At 43.2% G+C, this 22,014-nt stretch overlaps 2 protein-coding genes across 7 annotated transcripts in view; one reads left to right on the top strand and one right to left on the bottom strand.

The window, feature by feature from the left end:
- LOC137371345 (LIM and senescent cell antigen-like-containing domain protein 1) overlaps positions 1-22,014 on the top strand; it is a 195,035-nt gene that overhangs the window by 141,797 nt on the left and 31,224 nt on the right. The window lies entirely within an intron of this gene.
- Positions 20,055-21,851, bottom strand: LOC137370973 (uracil nucleotide/cysteinyl leukotriene receptor-like). The gene is made up of 2 exons (XM_068032869.1): positions 21,767-21,851; positions 20,055-21,427 (listed from the first exon to the last, which is right to left on the bottom strand). Exon 2 carries the CDS (start codon positions 21,355-21,357, stop codon positions 20,359-20,361), a length of 999 nt encoding a protein of 332 aa, XP_067888970.1. The 5' UTR covers positions 21,358-21,427; positions 21,767-21,851; the 3' UTR covers positions 20,055-20,358.

Raw genomic sequence — 22,014 nt, 5'->3', positions numbered from 1 at the left:
ATCTAACCTGCCCAATTCCAGTGCTTTCAGCTTCCTCCCAATCATCGGTAATGTGATAGAAGGAGTCATCAATAGTGCCATGGCTCAGTGGTAGCACTCTCATCTCAAAAGATTGTGTGATTATGGGAGAATGAGTAGGCTATTCAGCCCCTCGAGACTCTTCCGCCATTCAATTTTATCATGGCTAATCTATCTTAATTCTATCTACCCATTTCCTGACAAAAATCTATCAATCTCCGTTTTGAAATTTTCAATTAATCTCGCCTCTACAACTTTTTAGGTGAAGAGAGATTCCAGATGTCCGCTACCTTTTGTGTGATGAAGTGCATTCTGGCATCACCCTTGAACAGCCGAGCTCTAATTTTAGGGTTCTGCCCAGTTATTCTGGACTCTCCCACCAGAGAAAATAGTTTCTTTCTAGCTACATTATCAAAAATCATCTTAAACACTTCAATTAAATCATCCTTTAATCTTCTATATTAAAGGGAGCACAAGCCTGTGCAATCTGTTGTAATTTAACCCTTTTAGCCCTGGTATTCTACTGAATCTGCACTGGACCCCCTCCAAGGCCAGTATATCTTTCCTGAGCTGCCTTGCCCAGAAATGCATGCAGTACTTCAGATGGGAGTACTTAGTATTTCAACCCTCGAGATAAAGGCCAACATTGCATTAGCCTTTTTTTGGTACCTGTCCACTAGCTTTAAGTGATTCCTATACTTGGATCCCAACTTTCTGTGCTCATCCACAGTTTCTACCTTCTCGCAATTTAGAAAAATAAGCTAATCTATCTATCATGGGTCCAAAGTGGATAATCTCTCAATCTCCCACATCAAACGCCATCTGCCACAGATTTGTCCGCTCACGTAATCTATCAATGACCCTTTGCAACATCCTGCTCACATCTACACTATTTACTGTGCCACCTAATTTAGTATCATCAGCAAACATAGATAAACTTCATAGACAGGACTTCATCAAGTCATTTTTGAATATAATAAAAAGCTGTGGCCCCAGAACATTTCCTTGGGCACCACTAGCTGCATCCCACCCAAGGAGAGGCGGTGGCATTGTGGTATTGTCACTGGACTAGTAACCCAGGGACCTAGGATATTGCTCTGGGAACATGGGTTCAAAACCCACCACAGCAGAAGGTGGAATTTGAATTCAATTAATAAAAAATCTAGAATTAAAAGCTAGCCTATGGCCATGAAACCATTGTCGATTGTTGTAAAAACCCATCTGGTTCACTAATGTCCTTTAGGGAAGGAAATCTGCTGCCTTGACTGGTCTGGCCGACATGTGACTCCAGACCCACAGCAATGTGGTTGACTCTTAAATGCCCTCTGAAGTGGCCTAGCAAGGCACTCAGTTGTATTTAACCGCTACAAAGTCATACCCCGGCATCGACCTAGGCACCGGAAACAACAACGGCAAAGTCCTCCTGACTCACATCTGTGCCAAAGTTGGGAGAACTGTCCCACAGACTTGCCAAGCAACAGCCTGTCATAGTCACGGAAACGTACCTAACGGACAATGTCCCAGACCCCACCATCACCATCCTCAGGTATGTCCTTTCCCACCGGCAGGACAGACACACCAGAGGTGGCGGCACAGTGGTATACAGTCAGGAGGGAGTTGCCCTTTGTGTCCTCAACATTGACTGTGGACCCCATGAAGTTTCATGGCATAAGGTCGAATATGGGCAAGGAAACCTCCTGCTGATTACCACCTATCGCCCTCCCTCAGCTGACGAATCAGTACTCCTCCATGTTGAACACCACTTGGAGGAAGCACTGAGGGTGGCAAGGGAGCAGAATATACTCTGGGTGGGGGGACTTCAATGTCCATCACCACTACTGACCGAGCTGGCCAAGTCCTAAAGGACATAGCTGCTAGACTGGGTCTGCGGCAGGCCGGAGGGAACCAACAAGAGGGAAAAACATACTTGACCTCGTCCTCACCAATCTGCCTGCCGCAGTTGCATCTGTCCATGACCGTATTGGTAGGAGTGACCACCACACTTCTGGAGACGAAGTCCTGCCTTCACATTGAGGGTACCCTCCATCGTGTTGTATGGCACTACCGCCGTGCTAAATGGGATAGATTTCAAATCGATCTAGCAATGCAAAACTGGACATCCATGAGGCGCTGTGGGACATCAGCAGCAGCAGATTTGTACGCAACCACAATCTGTAACCACATGGCCCAGCATATCCCCCACTGTACCATTACCATCAAGCCAGGAGATCAACCCTCGTTCAATGAAGAGTGCAGGAGGGCATGCCAGGAGCAGCACCAGGCATACCTCAAAATGAGGTGTCAACCTGGTGAAGTTACAACCCAGGACTACCTGCGTGCCAAACTGCGTAAGCAGCATGCAATAGACAGAGCTAAGCGATCCCATAACCAATGGATCAGATCTAAGCTCTGCAGTCATGCCACATCCAGCCGTGAATGGGTGGTGGACAATTAAACTGGAGGAGGTGGCTCCACAAATATCCCCATCCTCAATGATGAGGGAGCCCAGCACATCAGTGCAAAAGATAAGGCTGAAGCATTTGCAACAATCTTCAGCCAGAAGTGCCGAGTTGATGATCCATCTCGGCCTCTTCCCGAAGTCCCCAGCATCACAGATGCCAGACTTCAGCCAATTCGATTCACTCCGCGTGATATCAAGAAACGACTGAAGGCAATGGATACTGCAAAGGCTATGGACCCTGACAATATTCCTGCAATAGTACTGAAGACCTGTGCTCCAGAACTTGTCGCGCCCCTAGCCAAGTTGTTCCAGTATAGCTACAACACTGGCATCTATCCAGCAATGTGGAAAATATCCCAGGTATGTCTTGTGCACAAAAAGCAGGACAAGTCCAACCCGGCCAATTACCGCCCCAAAGATCTACTCTCAATCATCACTAAACTGATGGAAGGTGTCATCGACAATGCTATCAAGCTGTACCTGCACAGCAATAACCTGCTCAGTGACGCTCAGTTTGGGTTCTGCCAGGGCCACTCAGCTCCGGAGCTCATTACAGCTTTGGTTCAAACATGGATAAAAGAGCTGAAGTCCAGAGGTGAGGTGGGAGTGACTGCCCTTGACATCAAGGCAGCATTTGACGGAGTATGGCATCAAGGAGCCCTAGCAAAGCTGAAGTCAATGGGAATCGGGGAAAACTCTCCACTGGTTGGAGTCCTACTTAGCACAAAGGAATATGATTGTGGTTGTTGGAGGTCAATCATCTCAGCTCCAGGACATCACTGCAGGAGTTCCTCAGGGTAGAGTCCTAGGCCCAACCATCTTCAGCTGCTTCATCAATGACCTCCTTTCAATCATGAGGTCAGTAGAAGGGATCTTTGCTTATGAGTACACAATGTTCAGCACCATTCGTGACTCCTCAGATACTGAAGCAGTCCATGTAGTAATGCAGCAAGACCTGGACAATATACAGGCTTGGGCTGGTAAGTGGCAAGTAACATTCATGCCACACGAGTGCCAGGCAATGACCATCTCCAACAGGAGAGAATTTAACCATCTCCCCTTGACATTCAATGGAATTACCATCGCTGAATCCCCCACTATCAACATCCTGGAGGTTACCATTGACCAGAAACGGAACTGGAGAAGCCATATAAATACCTTGGCTACAAGAGCAGGTCAGGGGCTAGGAATCCTGCGGCGAGTAACTCATCTCCTCACTCCCAAAAGCCTGTCCACCATCTACAAGGCACAAGTCAGGAGTGTAAAGGAATACTCTCCACTTGCCTGGATGGGTGCAGCTCCAAGAACACTCAAGAAGCTCGACACCATCCAGGACAAAGCAGCCCACTTGATAGGCACCCCATCGGCAAACATTCATTCCCTCCACCACTGACACACTGTGGCAGCAGTGTGTACCATCTATAAGATGCACTGCAGCAACTCACTAAGGCTCCTTAGATAGCACCTTCCAAACCCGCAATCTCTACCACCTAGAAGGACAAGGGTAGCAGATGCATGGGAACACCACCACCTGCAAGTTCCTCTCCAAGCCGCACACCATCCTGACTTGGAACTATATCGCCGTTCCTTCACTGTCGCTGAGTCAAAATCCTGGAACTTCCTTCCTAACAGCACTGTGGGTGTACCTACTCCACATGGACTGCAGCGGTTTAAGAAGACAGCTCACCACCACCTTCGCAAGGGCAGTTAAGGATGGGCAATAAATGCTGGCCTAGCCTGCGACACCCACATGCCCATGAATGAATAAAAAATTTGAGTAAATACCTGCTATCCCTACTGCTATTTATCTCCATCGAACCAGTTCCCTATTCAAGCCAGTAGATTGCTTCCAATTCCATGTGCGCTCATTTTTTGTGAACAGTCTCGTATATGGAACCTAGTTGAATGTCTTCTCAACCTCCATATAAATAACATTGATAGACACTCCCTGAATCTACCTCCACAGCAAAGATGAGGGAAGCTGTCCTCCATATCAATGCAGCATTTAATTGGGTATAGTACCAAGAAGACCTAACAAAACTGATAAATGGGAAAACTCTCCAATCGTTGGAGTCATACCTGACACAAAGGAAGATAGTTGTGGGTGTCAGAGGCCAATTATTAGAGTCCCAGGCCATCATTACAAGGTCCTCAAGGAGGCATCCTCAGCCCAGACGTGTTCTGCTGCTTCATCAATGACCTTCCTTCCCTTGTAAGGTTGGGGTGGGGGTGTTGGTTGATAATTTAAAAAAATTCTTTCACAGGATGTGGGCGTCGCTGACCAGGCGAGCAACTGTTGCCCATCCCTAGCTCTCCTTGAGAAGGTGGTGGTAAGCTGCCTTCTTGAACAGCTGCAGTCCATGTGGTGTAGATACTGTGATGTTAGGGAGGGAATTCATGGTTTTTGATCCAGTGACAGAAAAGGAACACAAGAACATACATAACATAAGAACTGGGAGCAGGAATAGGCAATTCAGCCCCTCGAGCCTGCTCCGCCATTCAAAAGGAATGGCAATATAGTTCTAAGTCAGAATGGTTTGTGGTTTGGAGGGGAACTTGGAGGTGGTGGTGTTATCGTGCTTTTGCTGTCCTTGTCCTTCTAGGTGGTAGAGGTCGCAGATTTGGAAGGTGCTGTTGAAGCAGGCTTGGCGAGTTGCTGCAGTGCATCTTGTAGATGGTATACACTGCTGTCACTGTACACTGCTGGTGGAGGGAGTGAATGTTTCAGGTGATGGATGGGGTGCCAATCAAGCGGGCTGCTTTGTCCTGGATGGTACTGAACGTCTTGAGTGCTTTTGGAGTTGCACTCATCCAGGCAAGTGGAGAGTATTCCATCATAATCCACAATGATAGGTTCCAGTCATTCCTCTGATCTCTTGCCTGGATGGCTTCAGCTGCAGCAACACTTATGCGTGCCAGCCTCGAGCAACAACCTGTATAAATCCAGGCTTGGGCAGTCAAGTGGCAGGTAACATTTGCATCACAAGTTCTGGATAATGACCACCTCAAACAATAGAATTTTTTTTTAGCGGATATCTTAGTAGTTACCGTTGCAGCAAAGGGTTGTTAGCCCGGTGACAATAATTTTGCTTATGATACTACACGAGTGGTTTTTCTAATAAGTTTCATTACATTGACTACTAACATACGAATTAGGAGCAGGAGTAGGCCACTTGGCCCCTCGAGCCAGCTCCGCCATTCAATAAGATCATGGCTAATCTGATTGTAACCTCAATTCCACGTTCCTGCCTATCCCCGATAACTTTTCATCTCCTTGCTTAGCAAGAATCTCTTGACCTCTGTCTTAAAAATATTTAATGCTTCCACTGCCTTTTGAGGAAGAGAGTTCCAAAGACACACGACCCTCAGTGGAAAATTTTTTCCTCATCTCTGTCTTCAATGGGCAACCCCTTATTTTTAAATAGTGACCCCTAGTTCTAGATTCTCCCACAAGGGGAAGCATCCTTTCCACATCCACCCTGTCATATCCCTCAGGATCTTGTATGTTTCAATCAAGTCACCTCTTACTCTTCTAAACTCCAGTGAATACAAACCTAGCTTGTCCAACATTTTCTCATAAGACAGCCCGCCCATTCCAGGTATTAGTCTAGTAAACCTTCTCTGAACTGCTTCCAACACATTTACATCCTTCCTTAAATAAGTAGACCAATACTGTACACAGTACTCCAATGCCCTGTATAACTGAAGTATAACCTCTCTACGTTTGTATTCAATTCCCCTCACAATAAACAACATTCTAATAGCTTTCCTAATTACTTGCTGAATCTGCATACTAACCTTTTGTGATTCGTGCACTAGGACACCCAGATCCCTCTGCATCTCAGAGCTCTGCAATCTCTCACCATTTAGATAATATGCTGCTTTTTTTATTCTTCCTGCCAAAATGGACAATTTCACATTTTCCCACATTATACGCCATTTGCCAGATCTTTGCCCACTCACTTAACCTATCTATATCTCTTTGTAGCCTCCTTATGTCCTCTTCACAAGTTACTTTCCTACCTATCTTTGTGTCATCAGCAAATTTAGCAACCATGCCTTTGGTCCCTTCATCCACATTTATGTAAATTGTAAAATGTTGAGGCCCCAGCACTGATCCCTGCAGCACACCACTTGTTACATCTTGCCAACCAGGAACGGACCCATTTATGCTACTCTTTGTTTCCTGTTAATTAGCCAATTTTCTATCCATGTCAATACGTTACCCCACTATACCATGAGCTTTTATTTTCCATACTAACCTTTGATGTGGCACCTTATCAAATGCCTTCTGGAAATCTAAGTACAGTACATCCACTGGTTCCCAATTATCCACAGCACATGTTAATTCTTCAAAGAACTCCAATAAACTGGTTAATCATGATTCCCCTTTCTCAAAACCATGTTGACTCTGCATGATTACCTTGAATTTTTCGAAGTGCCCTGCTATAACATCTTTCATAATAGCTTCTAACATTTTCCCTAAGACAGATGTTAAGCCAACTGGCCTGTAGTTTCCTGCTTTTTGTCTCCCTCCCTTTTTACATAAAGATGTTACATTCGCTATTTTCCAATCTAATGGAACCTTCCCTGAATCTAGGGAATTTTAGAAAATTAAAACCAACTCAACAACCATCTCTAGCCACTTTTTTAGGACTCTGGGATGAAGTCCATCAGGACTGGGGGCCTTAACAGTTCGACAGTCTTATGTTAACTCATAAGGTGACACGCAAATAGTATAAATATAAAAACAAAAAGTGCTGGAAATACTCAGCAGGTTAACAAAAGCCCAACCATCTCCCCCAGACGTTCAACTGCACCTTTATCGCTGATTGTTCCACTGTCAACATCTTGAGGGTCACTGTTGACCACAAGCTGAACTGGATCAGCCACATCAGCACCATGGCTACAAGAGCAGGGCAGAGCCTAGTTCCTCTGCAATGAGTGGCTCTCCCGACTGTTCAGACTCTCAACCATCTACTAGGTTCTTGTCAGGAATGTGATGGAATGCTCACCACTCACTTGGATGGGTGCAGCCACACTATACTCAACAAGCTTGACAGCATATGGGTTAGTTTGTTTGATCCATACCCCTGCCACTGGACTCAATAGACACAATGTGATTGAATGACTGCTGCAACTCACCAAGGTTACTTTGACAGCATCTCCCTTCCCTGACACCCCTACCACCAAGAAAGCCTAAAGCAACAGTGTTATGGGGGCACTGTCATCTCCCATGCCCTTCCAAGTCACACACCATCTCTGACTTGGACAGATATTACCATTCCTTTGTTGTGCCTTGGTCAAAATTCAGGAATCCTTCACCTAACATCATTGGGTAGTATCGTCTCTGTGGGAATGCAGCAGTTCAAAGAGGCCTATAGCACCACCTTTTGGCAACTGGGAATAGGCAATCAGTGCAGCCCTGCCTACATTGCCAAAATCCCAGGAATTAATGTTTTCTAAAATTGTATTTTCTATACCAAAGTCCAATTCATCTTTAGATCTTCAGAATAAAGGTGGACCAAGCACTGGGACCCTTGGGTACACCACTTCTAACCCGTCCCAATCCAAACAAACCCAGATATCTCAATTCTTTCTTTACTGTTTGCCAAGCTGCTTTCCAACCCTACTTTTTAAAATTCTTTCATGGGATGTGGGCTTCGCTGGTAATATTTATTGCCCTTAAGAAGGTGATGGTGAGCCGCATTCTTGAACTGCTGCAGACTATGTGGTGTAGGTACACCCACAGTGCTATTTGGGAGGAAGTTCCAGGATTTTGACTCAGTGACTGTAAAGGAGTGGTGATATAGTTCTAAGTCTGGGTGGTGTGTGAGTTGGAGAGCAACTTGTAGGTGGTGGTGTTCTCATGCATCTGCTGCCCTTGTCCTTCTAGGCGGTAGAGGTCATGGGTTTTGAAGCTGCTGTCAAAGAAGTCTTGGCAAATTGTTGCAGTGCATCTTGCAGATGGTACACACTGCGGCCAATGTGGGCTAGAACTTTGCTAGAAACACAATTGGGTTGTGGTATGTAAAAACTAGCATTTCCCTCTGACTATTGGTAACATATACCTCAAACTGTTGTAGAGCCTCTTGATGGTCGAATTCTTTCTTTGTAATTAAGCTTCCTAGAGAAGTAGCTATTGGGTGGTTCCATACCAGCATCATCATCTTGGAGCAACACCGCTCCTACCCCTACATCACTGATGTCAATAGCCACCTTGAAGGGATTACTAAAATCTGGGGCTGCAAGAATGGGCTGCTTTATCAAAATGACCTTTGACTTCTCAAATGCTGTTTGACATGACTGACCATTCAAATTTCCGTTTTCTTCAACAAATTTGTCAATGCAGTACTACTGTGCTGAATTTAGGGACAAATTTCCTGTAGAACCCATACATACCCAGAACTCGTAACACTTCTTTCTTTGTCTTGGGTACAGGAAAGTCTATTATCACCTGAATCTTGGCCTCTCGCAGTAACACTTGATCTTGATCTTGACACATGGTATGTCCTAAATAAGTGATCATGGCCTTGGCAAATTTTCTCTTTGTCAGATTAATGACGAGGTTAGCTTTGGCTAGCTGATGAAATAGAGCTTTCAAATGTCTGACATAATTACTCTGTGTCACTGTACACCAAAAGGTCATTGATGTACACAACACAGTTACTCAAACCGGCAAACACTTGATGATTGGTTAATCTTTGAAATATAGCCAGTCAATGTTTCCTACGAAATGGCATGACTTTACATTGGAACAAACGATCTAGTGTCACAAAAGCAGAAATTTCTTTGGCTCGGTCGGTCAAGGGGACTTGCCAATATCCCTTAAGCAAATCAACCTTGCTAACAAAGGCTGAATTCCCCACCCTATCAATACAATTCTCGAGCCTTGGGATTGGATAGGAGTCTGTTTTAGTAATCGCATTAACCTTTCGGTAATCAGTGCAGAATCTTTACGAACCATCTGGTTTTTGTACTAGAACGACAGGAGAACTCCAACTACTTTGATTGGATTCAGTTATGCTCACAGGCATAGTACCTATTCAGCATATTCACATTACACATCCTTTGACTCTTTCGTCTGTCTAGGGTATTAACCACATCACATCACAGAGTTTCCTTTTGTTACAGTAGGGGCCACTACACCTAGCTTTCAAAGGTTCGCGAGACAAAGGCACCTTATCCCTGGGTTGAAAGCTACATGCTTTAGCTGTTCTATTTTCTTGTGCTTTCATCATCTGCTGAGAAGCCTTGATGTTCTCTGCCAGGTGCACAAGCTTTTAAGAGCCTTTCTAGGAACTTTGACACATAATCTAGGAGGGTAGTTTCCTCCTCCTGTGCCAAAAATATCTCAATGAGTTTAAGGGGGCTCCTAACCTCATGCTCATAGAACACGTCAAAAGGACTGAAACCAGTAGACTCATTTGGCATGTCCCTAGTTACGGATAACAAAAATGACATCCCTTTGTCCTAGTTCTGGGGATACTCAAGACAATAGGCCTAATCATACTCGTAAGGGTTTGGTGCTCCTCTCCAAAACAGCTTGGGACTGTGGGTGATGAGCAGACAACCATAGCTGCTTCACTCCTAGATTACACATGACCTCCTGAAATATACCTGACATGAAATTTGACCACTGGTCAAACTAAATTTCTTTTGACAACCCATACCTCGTGAAAAACTGGACCAATTCCCCAATCACAACTTTTGCTGTGACCTTCAGTGATACTCCCTCTGGAAATCGAGTGGAAAAATCCATGATGGTCAGGAGATACTTGTGACCCAAGTTAGTCATAGATAAGGGTCCAATACAATCCACAAGAACTCTACTAAATGGTTCATCAAACATAAGAATCGGTATGAATGGGGCTGACATAATCAAAGGCTGTAGCTTCCCAACTATCTGTCTTATGTGACTGTCTTACGAAAGTCAACCACGTCCTTATGCAGTTGCGGCTGGTAAAAATGTGCCATTACACTAGCCTGAGTCTTCCGAATACCCAAATGACCTGCAACAGGAATATCATGGGCAATTCTCAAAATTTCACTGCGGTGGGAACATAGGAACAGGAGAAGGCCATTCAGCCCATCCAGCCTGCTCCACCATTCAGTTAGATCATGGCTGATCATCTACCTCAACGCCACATTCCTGTGCTATCCCCATATCCCTTGATGTCATTAGTATCCAGATATCCATCGATTTCTGTCTTGAACATGCTCAGTGATCTTCCACAGTGCTCTGGGGTAGAGAATTCCAAAGAGTCAGCACCCTCTGAGTGAAGAAATTCCTCCTCATCTCAGTCCTATATGGCTACTGCTTATTCTGATGTTGTGTCCCCTGGTTCTAGACGTGCCATCCAGGGGAAACATCCTACCTCCATCCATCCTGTCATGCCCTGTAAGAATTTTGTAAGTTTCAGTGAGATCACCTCTTATTCTTCGAAACTCTGGAGGATACAGACCCAGTTTCCTCAATCTGTCCTCATAATACAATCCTGCCATCCCAGGGATTAGTCTGGTGAACCTCTGTTGCACTCCCTCCATGGCAAGTATATCCTTTCTTAAATGAGGAGACCAAAACTGTACACAATACTCCAGGTGTGGTCTCACCAGTGATTTATGCAATTGCAGCAAGACTTCTTTACTCCTGTACTCAAATCCCCTTGAGATGAAAGCCAACATACCATTTGTCTTCCTAATTGCTCGCTGCACCTGCATACTAGCGTTTAGTGACTCATGAACAAGGACAACCAGGTCCCTTTGGACACTTCCCAACCTTTCACCATTTAAGATATACTCTGCTTTTCTGTTTTTTCTACCAAAGTGGATCACTTCACACTTGCAGTATATTCCATCTGCCATGTTCTTGCCCATTCACTTAGACTGTTCAAGTCCCCTTGAAGCCTCTTTGCATCCTCCTCGCAACTTACATTCCCACCTAGTTTTGTGTTATCAGCAAATTTGAAAATATTACATTTCGTCCCCATATCCAAATTATTTATATAGATTGTGAACAGCCATGGCCCAGCACTGATTCTTGTGATAACCCCACTGGTAGTAACCTGCCATCCTGAAAATGATCCATTTATTCCTACTCTCTGTTTTCTGTCTGTTAACCAATTCTCAATCCATACCAATATGTTATACCCAATCCCATGTGCTCTCATTTTGTTTACCAACCTCCTGTGTGGTACCTCATCAAAAGCCTCCTGAAAATCCAAATACATCACATCCACTGGTTCTCCTTTATCAATGCTACAAGTAACATCCTCAGAAAAGTCCAACAGATTTGTCAAACATGATTTCCCTTTCATGTTGACTCTGCCCAATCATATCATTATTTTCTAAGTGTCTAGTTATCACATCCTTTGTAATATATTGTAATATTTTCCCTATTCCTGATGTCAAACTAACAGGTCTGTAGTTCCCTGTTTTCTCTCTCCCTCCTTTCTTAATTGGTGGGGTTACATTTGCTCGTTTCCAGTCTGCAGGAACCTTTCCAGAATCTATAGAATTTTGAAAGATAACCATCAATGCATCTACTATCTCCATAGCCATCTCCTTCAACACTCTGGGATGTAGCTCATCTGGTCTCGGGGATTTATCAACCTTCAATCCAGTTAATTTTTCAAGTATTACCTCTTTATTAATAATTTCTTTCAGTTCCTCATTTTCGCAAGTCCCTTGGTTCCCTAGTATTTCTGGGAGATTTTCTGTAGCTTCTTCCATGAAGACAGACGCAAAGTTTAGTTCCTCTGCTACTTGCCTATTCTCCATTATAAATTCTCCTGTCTCCACCTGTAATGGACCCACATTTGTCCTTGCTAATCTTTTTCTTTTTACATACCTAAAGAAACTTTTACTGTCTGCCTTTGTGTTTCTTGCTAGCTTGCATTCATATTCTCTTTTCTCTTTCTTTATCAGTTTCATGGCATATCCTTGCTGGATTCTAAATTTCTCCCAATCCTCAAGCTTACCACTTTTTATGGCAACCTTATTAGCCACTTCCTTTAATGCAATCTTTAACTTCATTTGTTAGCCACGGTTGATTCATCTTTCCTATTGGGCTTTTGTGTCTTCGAGGAATGCATATTTGTTGTAGACCATGTAATACTTTTTAACTACAAGCCATTGCCTGTCTACCGTCAAGGATGGACAAACATTTGATGGACTACAGCCCAATCCTAGTCAGTGGGCCCCTGGGGAGGTCTGCACTTCCACATCAAAATGTCATTCTTGACCTAATAACACTCAGACTTTTTCAGCCTCTGCCTCAGAACATACCGCTTGAGACGAGCTCCTCAAATCAGTGTCTGCCTGTTGTGCCTCAATCAAGGAAGATCTGGTAAACAGTTCACCATTGTTAGCCTAGGAGCCTTTACCACTAACATCCCCATCCAAATCCTTGAAAAAGGTTTCAGCCAACCAAACATCTGCATTATCTTTCACAAAAGCTGAATCCACAGAGTCCGGAAAATTCTTCTAGCAAAACCTCAGTTTCCACAGCCTCAGCTGGCTTCCCCAAAACCACTGGAGATGCCGATACCTTATTCCCAGCCAAGTCATTTCCTAGCAAAAAAAACTCCACACCTTCAATAGGCAAACTAGGAACGACACTAACAGTAACAGGACCAGTGACTAAGTCACATTTTAAATCAACCCTATATAAGGAAACAGCTAAATAATTTCCGCCAGATCCAACACCTTCGCATTCAGCGAACTGCCGGCAGGAGGAGGTGGGGGTGGAATTCATTTCACCTGCCAACATCAGTGACTCTGCCGCCCCTGTATCTCTTTAAGGATAGCAATTTGAATTGTCTGCCTCACCAGACAAAAGTGGTGATACTTTACCCTCAAACAGAAAACTTCTCTTGTCCTCTGTGACCCGATTCACCCAATCAGTGAAGATTGGAGAAGCTACCTGTTTGTTGTGAACATTACTCAGATAGTATTTCCTGGGGGGACACCATTTGACTGTACACATGCGATGGGCTTGTTTTTCCACTTCCAACACTCCGCCTTCACCTGCTCTTTTTTATGATGAAAATAGCATGTCGGTTTCCTCAAAACAAACTTGTCCTCCGGACTTTCTCTTTTACTAACCTGAGGAGTGTCTGTGTCTTTACCTTTGCCATCTTTCTCAATCGAACCAGATGTCTTTTCATTATCAAACTTCCTATCTTTGCAATTCGTCAAAGTTTCCAAATTGGGGCCTGTGAATACTGTTCTTGTGAATCAATTCATAATCGTCTGCCACTACCTCAACTTCCTTTATTTTATGAACTTCATGTTCTTCCAGATGGGACCTTATTCCCAAAACGGGACGCTATTTTTGAATTCTTCCATCAGAATCACTTCCCTCAGGCTCCAAGTTTTGTGCAACCTTCATCGATTGATACCAAATTCCACACATGTTTGCTGCTGTTCCATTTTTAAATTTCTGAATATCTGTCTGTAGGCATCTGATATCCACTCATAGACATTGAGAACAGCATTATTTATTTTGTCATAGTCTTGAGTGCTTTTCTGAAAGAGATGAGTACACTTGCAAAGCTTTCCCTACAAAAACAATCTGCAGGAACATTGTCCAAGATGATTTAGGCCAATTCAGATCTGTGGCAATGTTTTCAAATGACACAAAGTACATTACTACTCTCTCCTCACTAAATTTAGGCACCAAGCAAATATTCTTTGCCAAATCAAAACTACGAAGAGTTTGTTCTGGGTCATCCAATGCATATTCACGGACTCTGAGCTTTTCCCTTTCCAATTCTAAATTCTCCCTTTCGCTTACTCTTTTGAATTCATTTTTTTCATTTATATATCTTTTTCTAATTCTAATTCAATTTTTTTTCATTTCTCTTTTTTCTTTTTCTTCTCTTTCCCTTTCCATTTTCTTCATTTCTATTGCAAATTGAATTTTGACTAGCTCTACTTGAGCACTAACAGAAACATCCTTTTCTTTCTGAAGCTTCAGGTGACGAGCCAACTCTTCAATCTTCCCAGCTCCTGATTTTAAGCTGACCTCTTTATTTAAAATTATCTTTTGTCAACCGTTCCAAGGCACTAGCAGAGACAAATCCTAATTTTCCACAAAGGCCTGAGCATCAAAGGTACTCATGTTGATTTCCCACTGAATACAGCAAAAGTAAATGTGAAATCCTGTTTGTTTAAATTCTGGAAAATTCCAGTGAACCTGTTTCACAGCTTAATTTGGACAAGCCTCCAATTTTGTTATGAGCCCCATAGAGGTTAACAAACCAGAAGAACCGAATTTACTGACCAACTGCAATAAAAAGAAACACAACAAAGATCGGTGTCACGGATTTACTGGGCAGACCACTCAGCATATATGGCACAAATTATAGCCACAAAGTTCTTGAAAGCTCTGAACATCCTCGGGTAAATCTCCAGCTTCTTTCTTTCAAGATGCATCCATCGATTCTCAGCTGACAACAGTTCCCCTTCAATCCCATATTCCACGGGTACGGCCTTAATCAAATGTGTGCACTACTCCAGAACTTCCTCAGCTCTGCTCACAACAGTCTTGGTGTGGATCAACCAGTATTAGCTTAAGTAACCGAAACCACTGTAGCCACTCATCTATAGCTGACCTATAGCCAGCTCCTGAATTCAGCTTCCACTCTCTTCAGCTTGCCTGTGCACTGCAATCTTTTGATCTGAGCTTAAATGGCTGAGTCTGTTTTATCTGGTTCCAACCAGTTCTGTCTCTCCAGAACCATGAAGTTTTTTGTTTCACTTTTATTTAGGGACTGTCTCTCAAATAAACAAGCTTTGAAACCAGAGTCTGTGCACTTAACAGAACATTCAATAAGTCATCTGTTCAGACAACAGCTCGCACTGGTCTCGCAAACCACAGCCTCCATCACAATGGATGTACATAGGCAATTTCCCACATTGTCAGGTAGATGCCAGTGTCTTAGCTGTACGGAACAGCTTGGCTAGGGGCGCTGTTCGTTCTGGAGCACAAGTCTTTAGTACTGCAGCTGAGATCTTCTCAGGCCCCAACAATTTTGCTGTATCCAGTGCCTTCTGCCATTTCTTGATGATATGTGGAGTAAATCAAATTGACTGAAGACTAGCATTGGTGATGCTGGGGACCTCAGGAGGAAGTTGAGATGCATCATTCTTTCGGCACTTCTGACTGAAGATGATTGTAAATGTTTCAGTCTTGGTTTTTTTTGCACTGACATGCTGGGCATCGTTATCATTGAAGATGAAGATGTTTGTGGTGCTTCTTCCTCTGGTTAGTTGTTTAATTGTCCACCAACATTCAGGAATGGTTGTGGCTGGACTGCAGAACTTTGATCTGATCTGTTGGTGGGATCGCTTATCTGTCTATAGCATGCTGTTTCCACTGTCTAGCATGCCTATAGTCCTGTGTTGATGGTTCACTGGGTTATTATCTAATTTTTAGGTATGCCTGATGCTGCTCCTGGCATGCTCTCCTACACTCCTTGAACCAGGGTTGGTCCTGACTTGATGGTAATGGTAAAGTGAAGGATATACTGGGCCATGAGGTTACAGATGGTGGTTGAATACAATGCTGCTGCTGATGACCTACAGCACCTCAATAATGCCCAGTTTTGAGCTGCCCAATCTATTATGAATCTATTCCATTTAGCATGATGGTAATGCCACACATGATAGAGTGTGTCCTCAGTGTGAAGATGGGACTTGCTGTCCACAAGGACTGTGCGGTAGTCAATCCTACCAATACTGTTATGGATAGATCCATCTGCAACAGGTAAATTGGTGAGGACAAGGTCCAGTAGGTTTTTCCCTCTTGTTGGTTCTTTCGCCACCTGCCGCGGGCCCAATCTGGCAATTATGTCCTTCAGGGCTCGGCCAGCTCAGTCAGTAGTAGTTCTACAGAGCCACTCTGGTCATGTACTCCCCCAGAGTGCATTCAGTGCTCTTTCCACTCTTAATGCTTCTTTCAAGTGGTGTTCAACATGGAGGAGCATTGATTCATCAGCTGAGGGAAGGCGTAGATGGTAATCAGCAGGTTCCCTTGCCTCTCTTTGACCTGATACCACAGGACGTCATGGGGTCCAGAGTCAATGCTGAGGACTCTCAGGGTCACTCCCTCCCAACTGTATACCACTGTGCCACCTCTAGTGGGTCTGTGCTGATGGAGGAGTTTGGGACATTGACTGTAGGGTATGATTTGGAGAGTGTGCCTATGTCAGGCTGTTGCTTGATAGACTGTGGGAAAGCTCTCCTAATTTTGGCACTAGTCCCCGGATGTTATTGAGGAGGACTTTTCAGGGTCAACTGGGCAGGGTGTGTCTTTGTCGTTTTCCTACCTAGGTCAATGCCAGATGGTCAGTCCAGTTTTATTCTTTGACTTTTCTGTAGCAGTTTGATACAACTGAGTGGCTTCCTTAGCTATTTCAGAGGGCAGTTAAGAGTCGACCACATTGCTGTCACATATAAGACAGACCGCTAAGGGCAGCGGATTTCCTTCCCTGGAGGACGTTAGTGAAACAGATGGGTTTTTACGGCAGTCCAATAGTTTTATGATCATCATTACCAAGACTAGGGCCAGAATTCTATGCCCTCCGCCAGTCTGGTGGTGGGATCATAAAATTGAGTGGGATGCAGTGGGGTGCGTTCCCAACGTCTTCCCGCCCGGTCTGCAAATTTATGAGGAGCAGCTGGGGTGGATAATGGCCTGCCTACCACCCCCCCGCCTTTCAAGGCCCTTAAGTGGCCAATTAACTGCTACTTAAGGGCCTCCTCCCACAGCAGGCGGCTGAGGTTCCCCAGGAGGTTGCCAAATAAAAGCTGGCAGCCTCTTTGTGGGCTGCGGGGGTGCCCCACGGAGGGTCCCCCAACAGCCCAACTGCACTACAGCTCCCTGTGACGCTGCTGGGACTGAGCTGCTGGCCCGCTGATTGCCCAGCAGCTCCCTTAAGCGGTGCTTCCTGCCTAATTGGGGTGCAAGTCACACTTAAGACCAATTAAGGGCCTGGGGCATGTTAAATCCTGGCGTAGCTCCCAGGCCGGACAGAGGCTGGCTCGCCGCCGACTTTTTGGCCAGTGGACAGGGCCTCCCACCCAACGTAAAATTCCGGCCTAGCTTTTTATTTGAGAATGATTGATTAATTGATTTTATATTCCCCGAGCTGCCATGATGGGATTTGAATTCCTATCTCTGGAGCATTAGTCAGGGCCTCTGGACGACCAGTCCAGTAACATTGCCACTATGTGGTCACAGACCTGAAACGTTAACTCTGTTTCTCTCTCCACAGATTCTGCCAGACCTGCTGTGTATTTCTAGCGCTTTCTGTTTTTATTACAAAGGAGTGTAGTGGCTTCAGAGTTACCTAATTCTCAGTGCAGGCACTCTTTTTTGTAAAATGTCCTTACCTCAACATGTTAGACAAATGATTTTTTGTTGTATTTAACCAAGTAGATCTTTTTGCAGTGGTCCAGTGATAAACTAATGTGTTTCAGAGTAAATCTCCAGCCCAGTCTGATAATTTCTGTAATTGTCTTATGGTTCGAGGATTATGCCTCCCTACTGTATGTAGCCTTGTACCTTATTTGTTTTTATACAACCTGCAAAAAGACTTCAATTTATCGTTGTGTCTTATTGCATCTCTGCAAAATTTCAGAAACATCTGGATATTGTTAAACACGCCCGCATGCACCCACGCGCGCACACACACATTACTTTGAATTGCAGGCTCTGTTGTGTAATGTAACACAGCATTGGCAAAGTATCATAAATAGCAGCAAGATAAAGGACCAGTTATTAATTGGTGGTGTTGATTGAGAGGAGCATTGGCCAGAACATCAGGAGAGCTTCCTACTCTTCTTTACAAAGTGCTTTAGAATCTTTAATGACCACCTTGAATCACTGGATCAGCTAGATAGAGGTCTTTGTTTAGTGTCTTATTGAAAGAATGGCACCTCCAACACTGCAGCATTCTCCCAGTACCTCACGGAAGTGTCAGGTTATTGCCACAGAGCTTGGAACCACATGTGTTCATGTCCTCTAGTGGGGTTTGAACTCAAAACCTTCTGTTTACAAGGTGAACCAAGCTGCTTTGGCAAATAGCAAGGATAATTTTCACTTGCAGCAACATACAAAAACCTGGTGCTAGCTGTTATACTCCCCACCTGATTTTCCATCTTCCTATTCAATAGAAAGGAAACTCAGGCAAACAGGCAGCCGATCAATTATTGCCAGTTTTCCACCCCCCACTGACATTGAAATTATTCCCATCATCCTCAGAATTTTTGTTTGTCTCCTTCACAAACTGAAAGTAACACCCTATAATTATGCATGTCCTTGATTTAATGTCTACTTTAACCATTACGTAGTGCTCATAAGTTATGTTGTGCAGTGATGTAATTGTTGTGCCGCCAATTGTACCCGCTGCATAAAAAAATTTACTCCATGAAGGTTGCCTGATGAAAATTGTAGTACAGCCATTTGCCCTGAATCAGCTAATAAGTTTCTGCAGCATAAACAGAATTAGCTCCCAATGTGGTGGTTCTGAAGTGGAGTTTGAGCATAGGCTGTTCCTACTTTTTTTCTGAGCTTGTCCAAAGCGTTGTGTCAAAGTAACAAATTTTGTTTTTAAAAAAAGGACAACCAAGTGCATTTTGGTTTCTTCTCTTCCCCAATTTACTCCCCACTCTTCTTGAACCATTCACTCCTGCTGAAATATGGTTCTGATTAGCATTGGCAGCCCTCCGGTTCCTCACCTATGTGCCATTCTTTATATGTGAGCCTATTTGATGAGTGTCGGCAAGCTATTTGACAGTGTTGTAGGTATCATAACTGATCCCAGTCCTGTACCTGTCTGGTGTCCAACATTTAAACGTCTAGAACGAGTTACTGGGTGGTGATCAGGAAGAGGAACCATGAATGTATTTTCTTCTGTACTGAAGCTAATAATAGCACTCTAATTTAGAAACATAACAGTACAGATTGAAAAATGAATCAGGGACTGTCTTCTATGGTTCTGAATCACAATAGAAAGTGCACCAAGACAATTGGAGAAATATAATTTTTATATTCAGATTTGTTTGTGAGTTCAAAATTGACTTAAGTATAAGACCATCCATTATCCATGTTAATCTATATCCTATATCTTCAGTTTACATTTCTGTTTCAATGCTCCTTTTCCATTTTGCTTTTTACTAATATTCTGGCTATTTTCTACAAACCTTTTGTGGTCCTAATCTGCTGTTGCGTAATGGTGTGAGCAGAACCTAAGTCAAAATCTCAAAACTCCATGAGAAATATGGAATGCACTAACAAATCATAGAGTTGATCACCAAACCTACAAAGACAAAAAGTGAATTTCAGAAAACTGTTTTAATGTAAACATTTTTAGCAGTACAAGAGTGTTCTTCATAATTCAGTGAAAATAAATAAGTTTTTAATGAGATCAAAGCTTTCTCTTGGTATTATCCGAAGATTCATTAGGAACATAATCATCTGTTCCCTTTTGAAAGACATTTTGTGAGTTAGCTCATGTTTACTGTGCTACTAAATGTAGGATGCAGGTTCAGAACTTTGACCAATGAAAGCCAGAAAGATATTAGGCACTGCCTTCACAGTGAGGGAGGTTGAGCAGCAGGTTCATTTGTCTGATCTTTTGGTTGGGAAGTGGATGGTGAGGAATCACCAAAGAAAATAATTTGTGGGGGAAGAATGATTACTGGTGGCTTACTTTAAATTAACACATCGATACACCCTTCAACGATTTGTTTATTTTAATAGTTTTTTTGGCAAGATGGGTGCTATAATACAGGTCAGTTGATTTTAGGTTATATCAAAAGAGAAGCAATTCCTAAAAACAGCTTTAGTTATAAAACTGACTTTGGATTCTTCATTCTTGATCAAATACTGTACTTTCTACACCATCTATTCTTGTAGTGTTAACACTGGAGTGAATTTCTTGGCCATTATATTCAGCTGTCGTCTTCCACACTTTCTCTCTGCAAAGAGATTCTTTAAAATTCTCTCCTACAAAAAAATAAACCACTGGATCTAAGCAGCAGTTAATGCTGGCCAGACAAAAGAATGCACGGTTGATGATGGCAAGGCTTCGAATTGTGGGTGTAGACTCCAGTTGCTGATTTGCCATAATAATGTATAATAAACGGGCAACATGATATGGTAAGAAACAAACCAAAAAGACAGCTAACACAGTGAAAATCATTCTGGAGGCTTGGTGCTTATGGTCAAGTCGCCTGTATGACTGAAGGTGTCTGATTATGCATAGATAGCAACAAATAATAACTAAAAATGGAAAAAGAAATCCAACTACCAGAGCACCAGAAGCATAGAGTGATGGTTTCTCCCTGTACAACTGCAGGCACACAGTAGTGTTCTCTTGTGCCTGTACAGTCTGAGTGGTCACCGCAAGCTGAAAGGTTCCTAGTATAGCAGTTACCCACACAGTTGCACTGATTATTTTTGCATAGCGGACTTTTCGAAAGCTGAGAGATCTAACTGGGTGCACTATTGCTAGGTAACGATCAATACTGATGCAGGTAAGAAAGTAGACACTGCTGTACAAGTCAAGGTGAAAAAGAAAGCCAGTTATTCGGCAGGCTGTCTCCCCAAATGGCCAGTGGCTTTGAAGTATATGGTAGGTAATACGTAATGGCAAAGTCAGAATGAGGCAGAGATCAGCAACTGCAAGATTTAACATATAGATGCTGGTTATGGTCTTGGTTTTCATGCGACTGCAGAAGACCCACACAGAGATGCTATTTTCAATTAGCCCGGCTGTAAACACGGTGCTGTAGATAACAATGTAAATCAGTCTTTCAACTGATGCAGCTGTTAGGTTGAAATTCGGTTCCATTACCAGCTGTAACATTATGGTCGTAATAGTTGTGTTCTTCCAGTGCAGAGAATTGTGAGCCTTGATTCTTTCTAACTGTTGTAGACTGCAATTAAGAACAAGATTATTTTTACACCTGCAAATTCTAAAATTTGTGCATTTTCGTTTTATAAACTAAAAATAACTTTTTCTAGTGCCATACATGATTTTTAAATGCTGCAAGAAATGGAAGAAGAAAACAAAAGAACCAAATGCAGATTAAGCAATTATATATATTATATGATGCTAATTATATAAATTCACATTTTCATGAACTATTGAAAACCTATAATTACATACAAAATGCATTAGTGAACACTTAAGAACAAAGGCTACTTTCAACATAATTGACTAAAGGCAAATTTAGACATAGAGGATTTTCCCAGCTGCAGCATGTGGTACTTACAATTTGTTGGGGTGTAGTCTGCGGCTGTATGAAGAGTGATCATTCCACTATCGCACAACTCCTGCCCTTTTTTGTGAAAATAACTCTGTCCCTTTCTGCAGCAGTGCCAAAGTATATAGCAGCTGTGAGGTGTTGCACTGACGATGTATTCCATCTATTATAATAAGGAAGCGGTTTCAATACCACTTTTTGAAAGCTGTTTTACAAGAGTTGATTATGCAGGAAACACTTCCTCTGGGAACACCATT

Source organism: Heterodontus francisci, chromosome 6 (assembly GCF_036365525.1).
Source record: "Heterodontus francisci isolate sHetFra1 chromosome 6, sHetFra1.hap1, whole genome shotgun sequence".
Classification (NCBI taxonomy): Eukaryota; Metazoa; Chordata; class Chondrichthyes; order Heterodontiformes; family Heterodontidae; genus Heterodontus; species Heterodontus francisci.
Note: the sequence above shows the minus strand (reverse complement) of the source record. Positions and strands in the feature narration are given on the sequence as shown.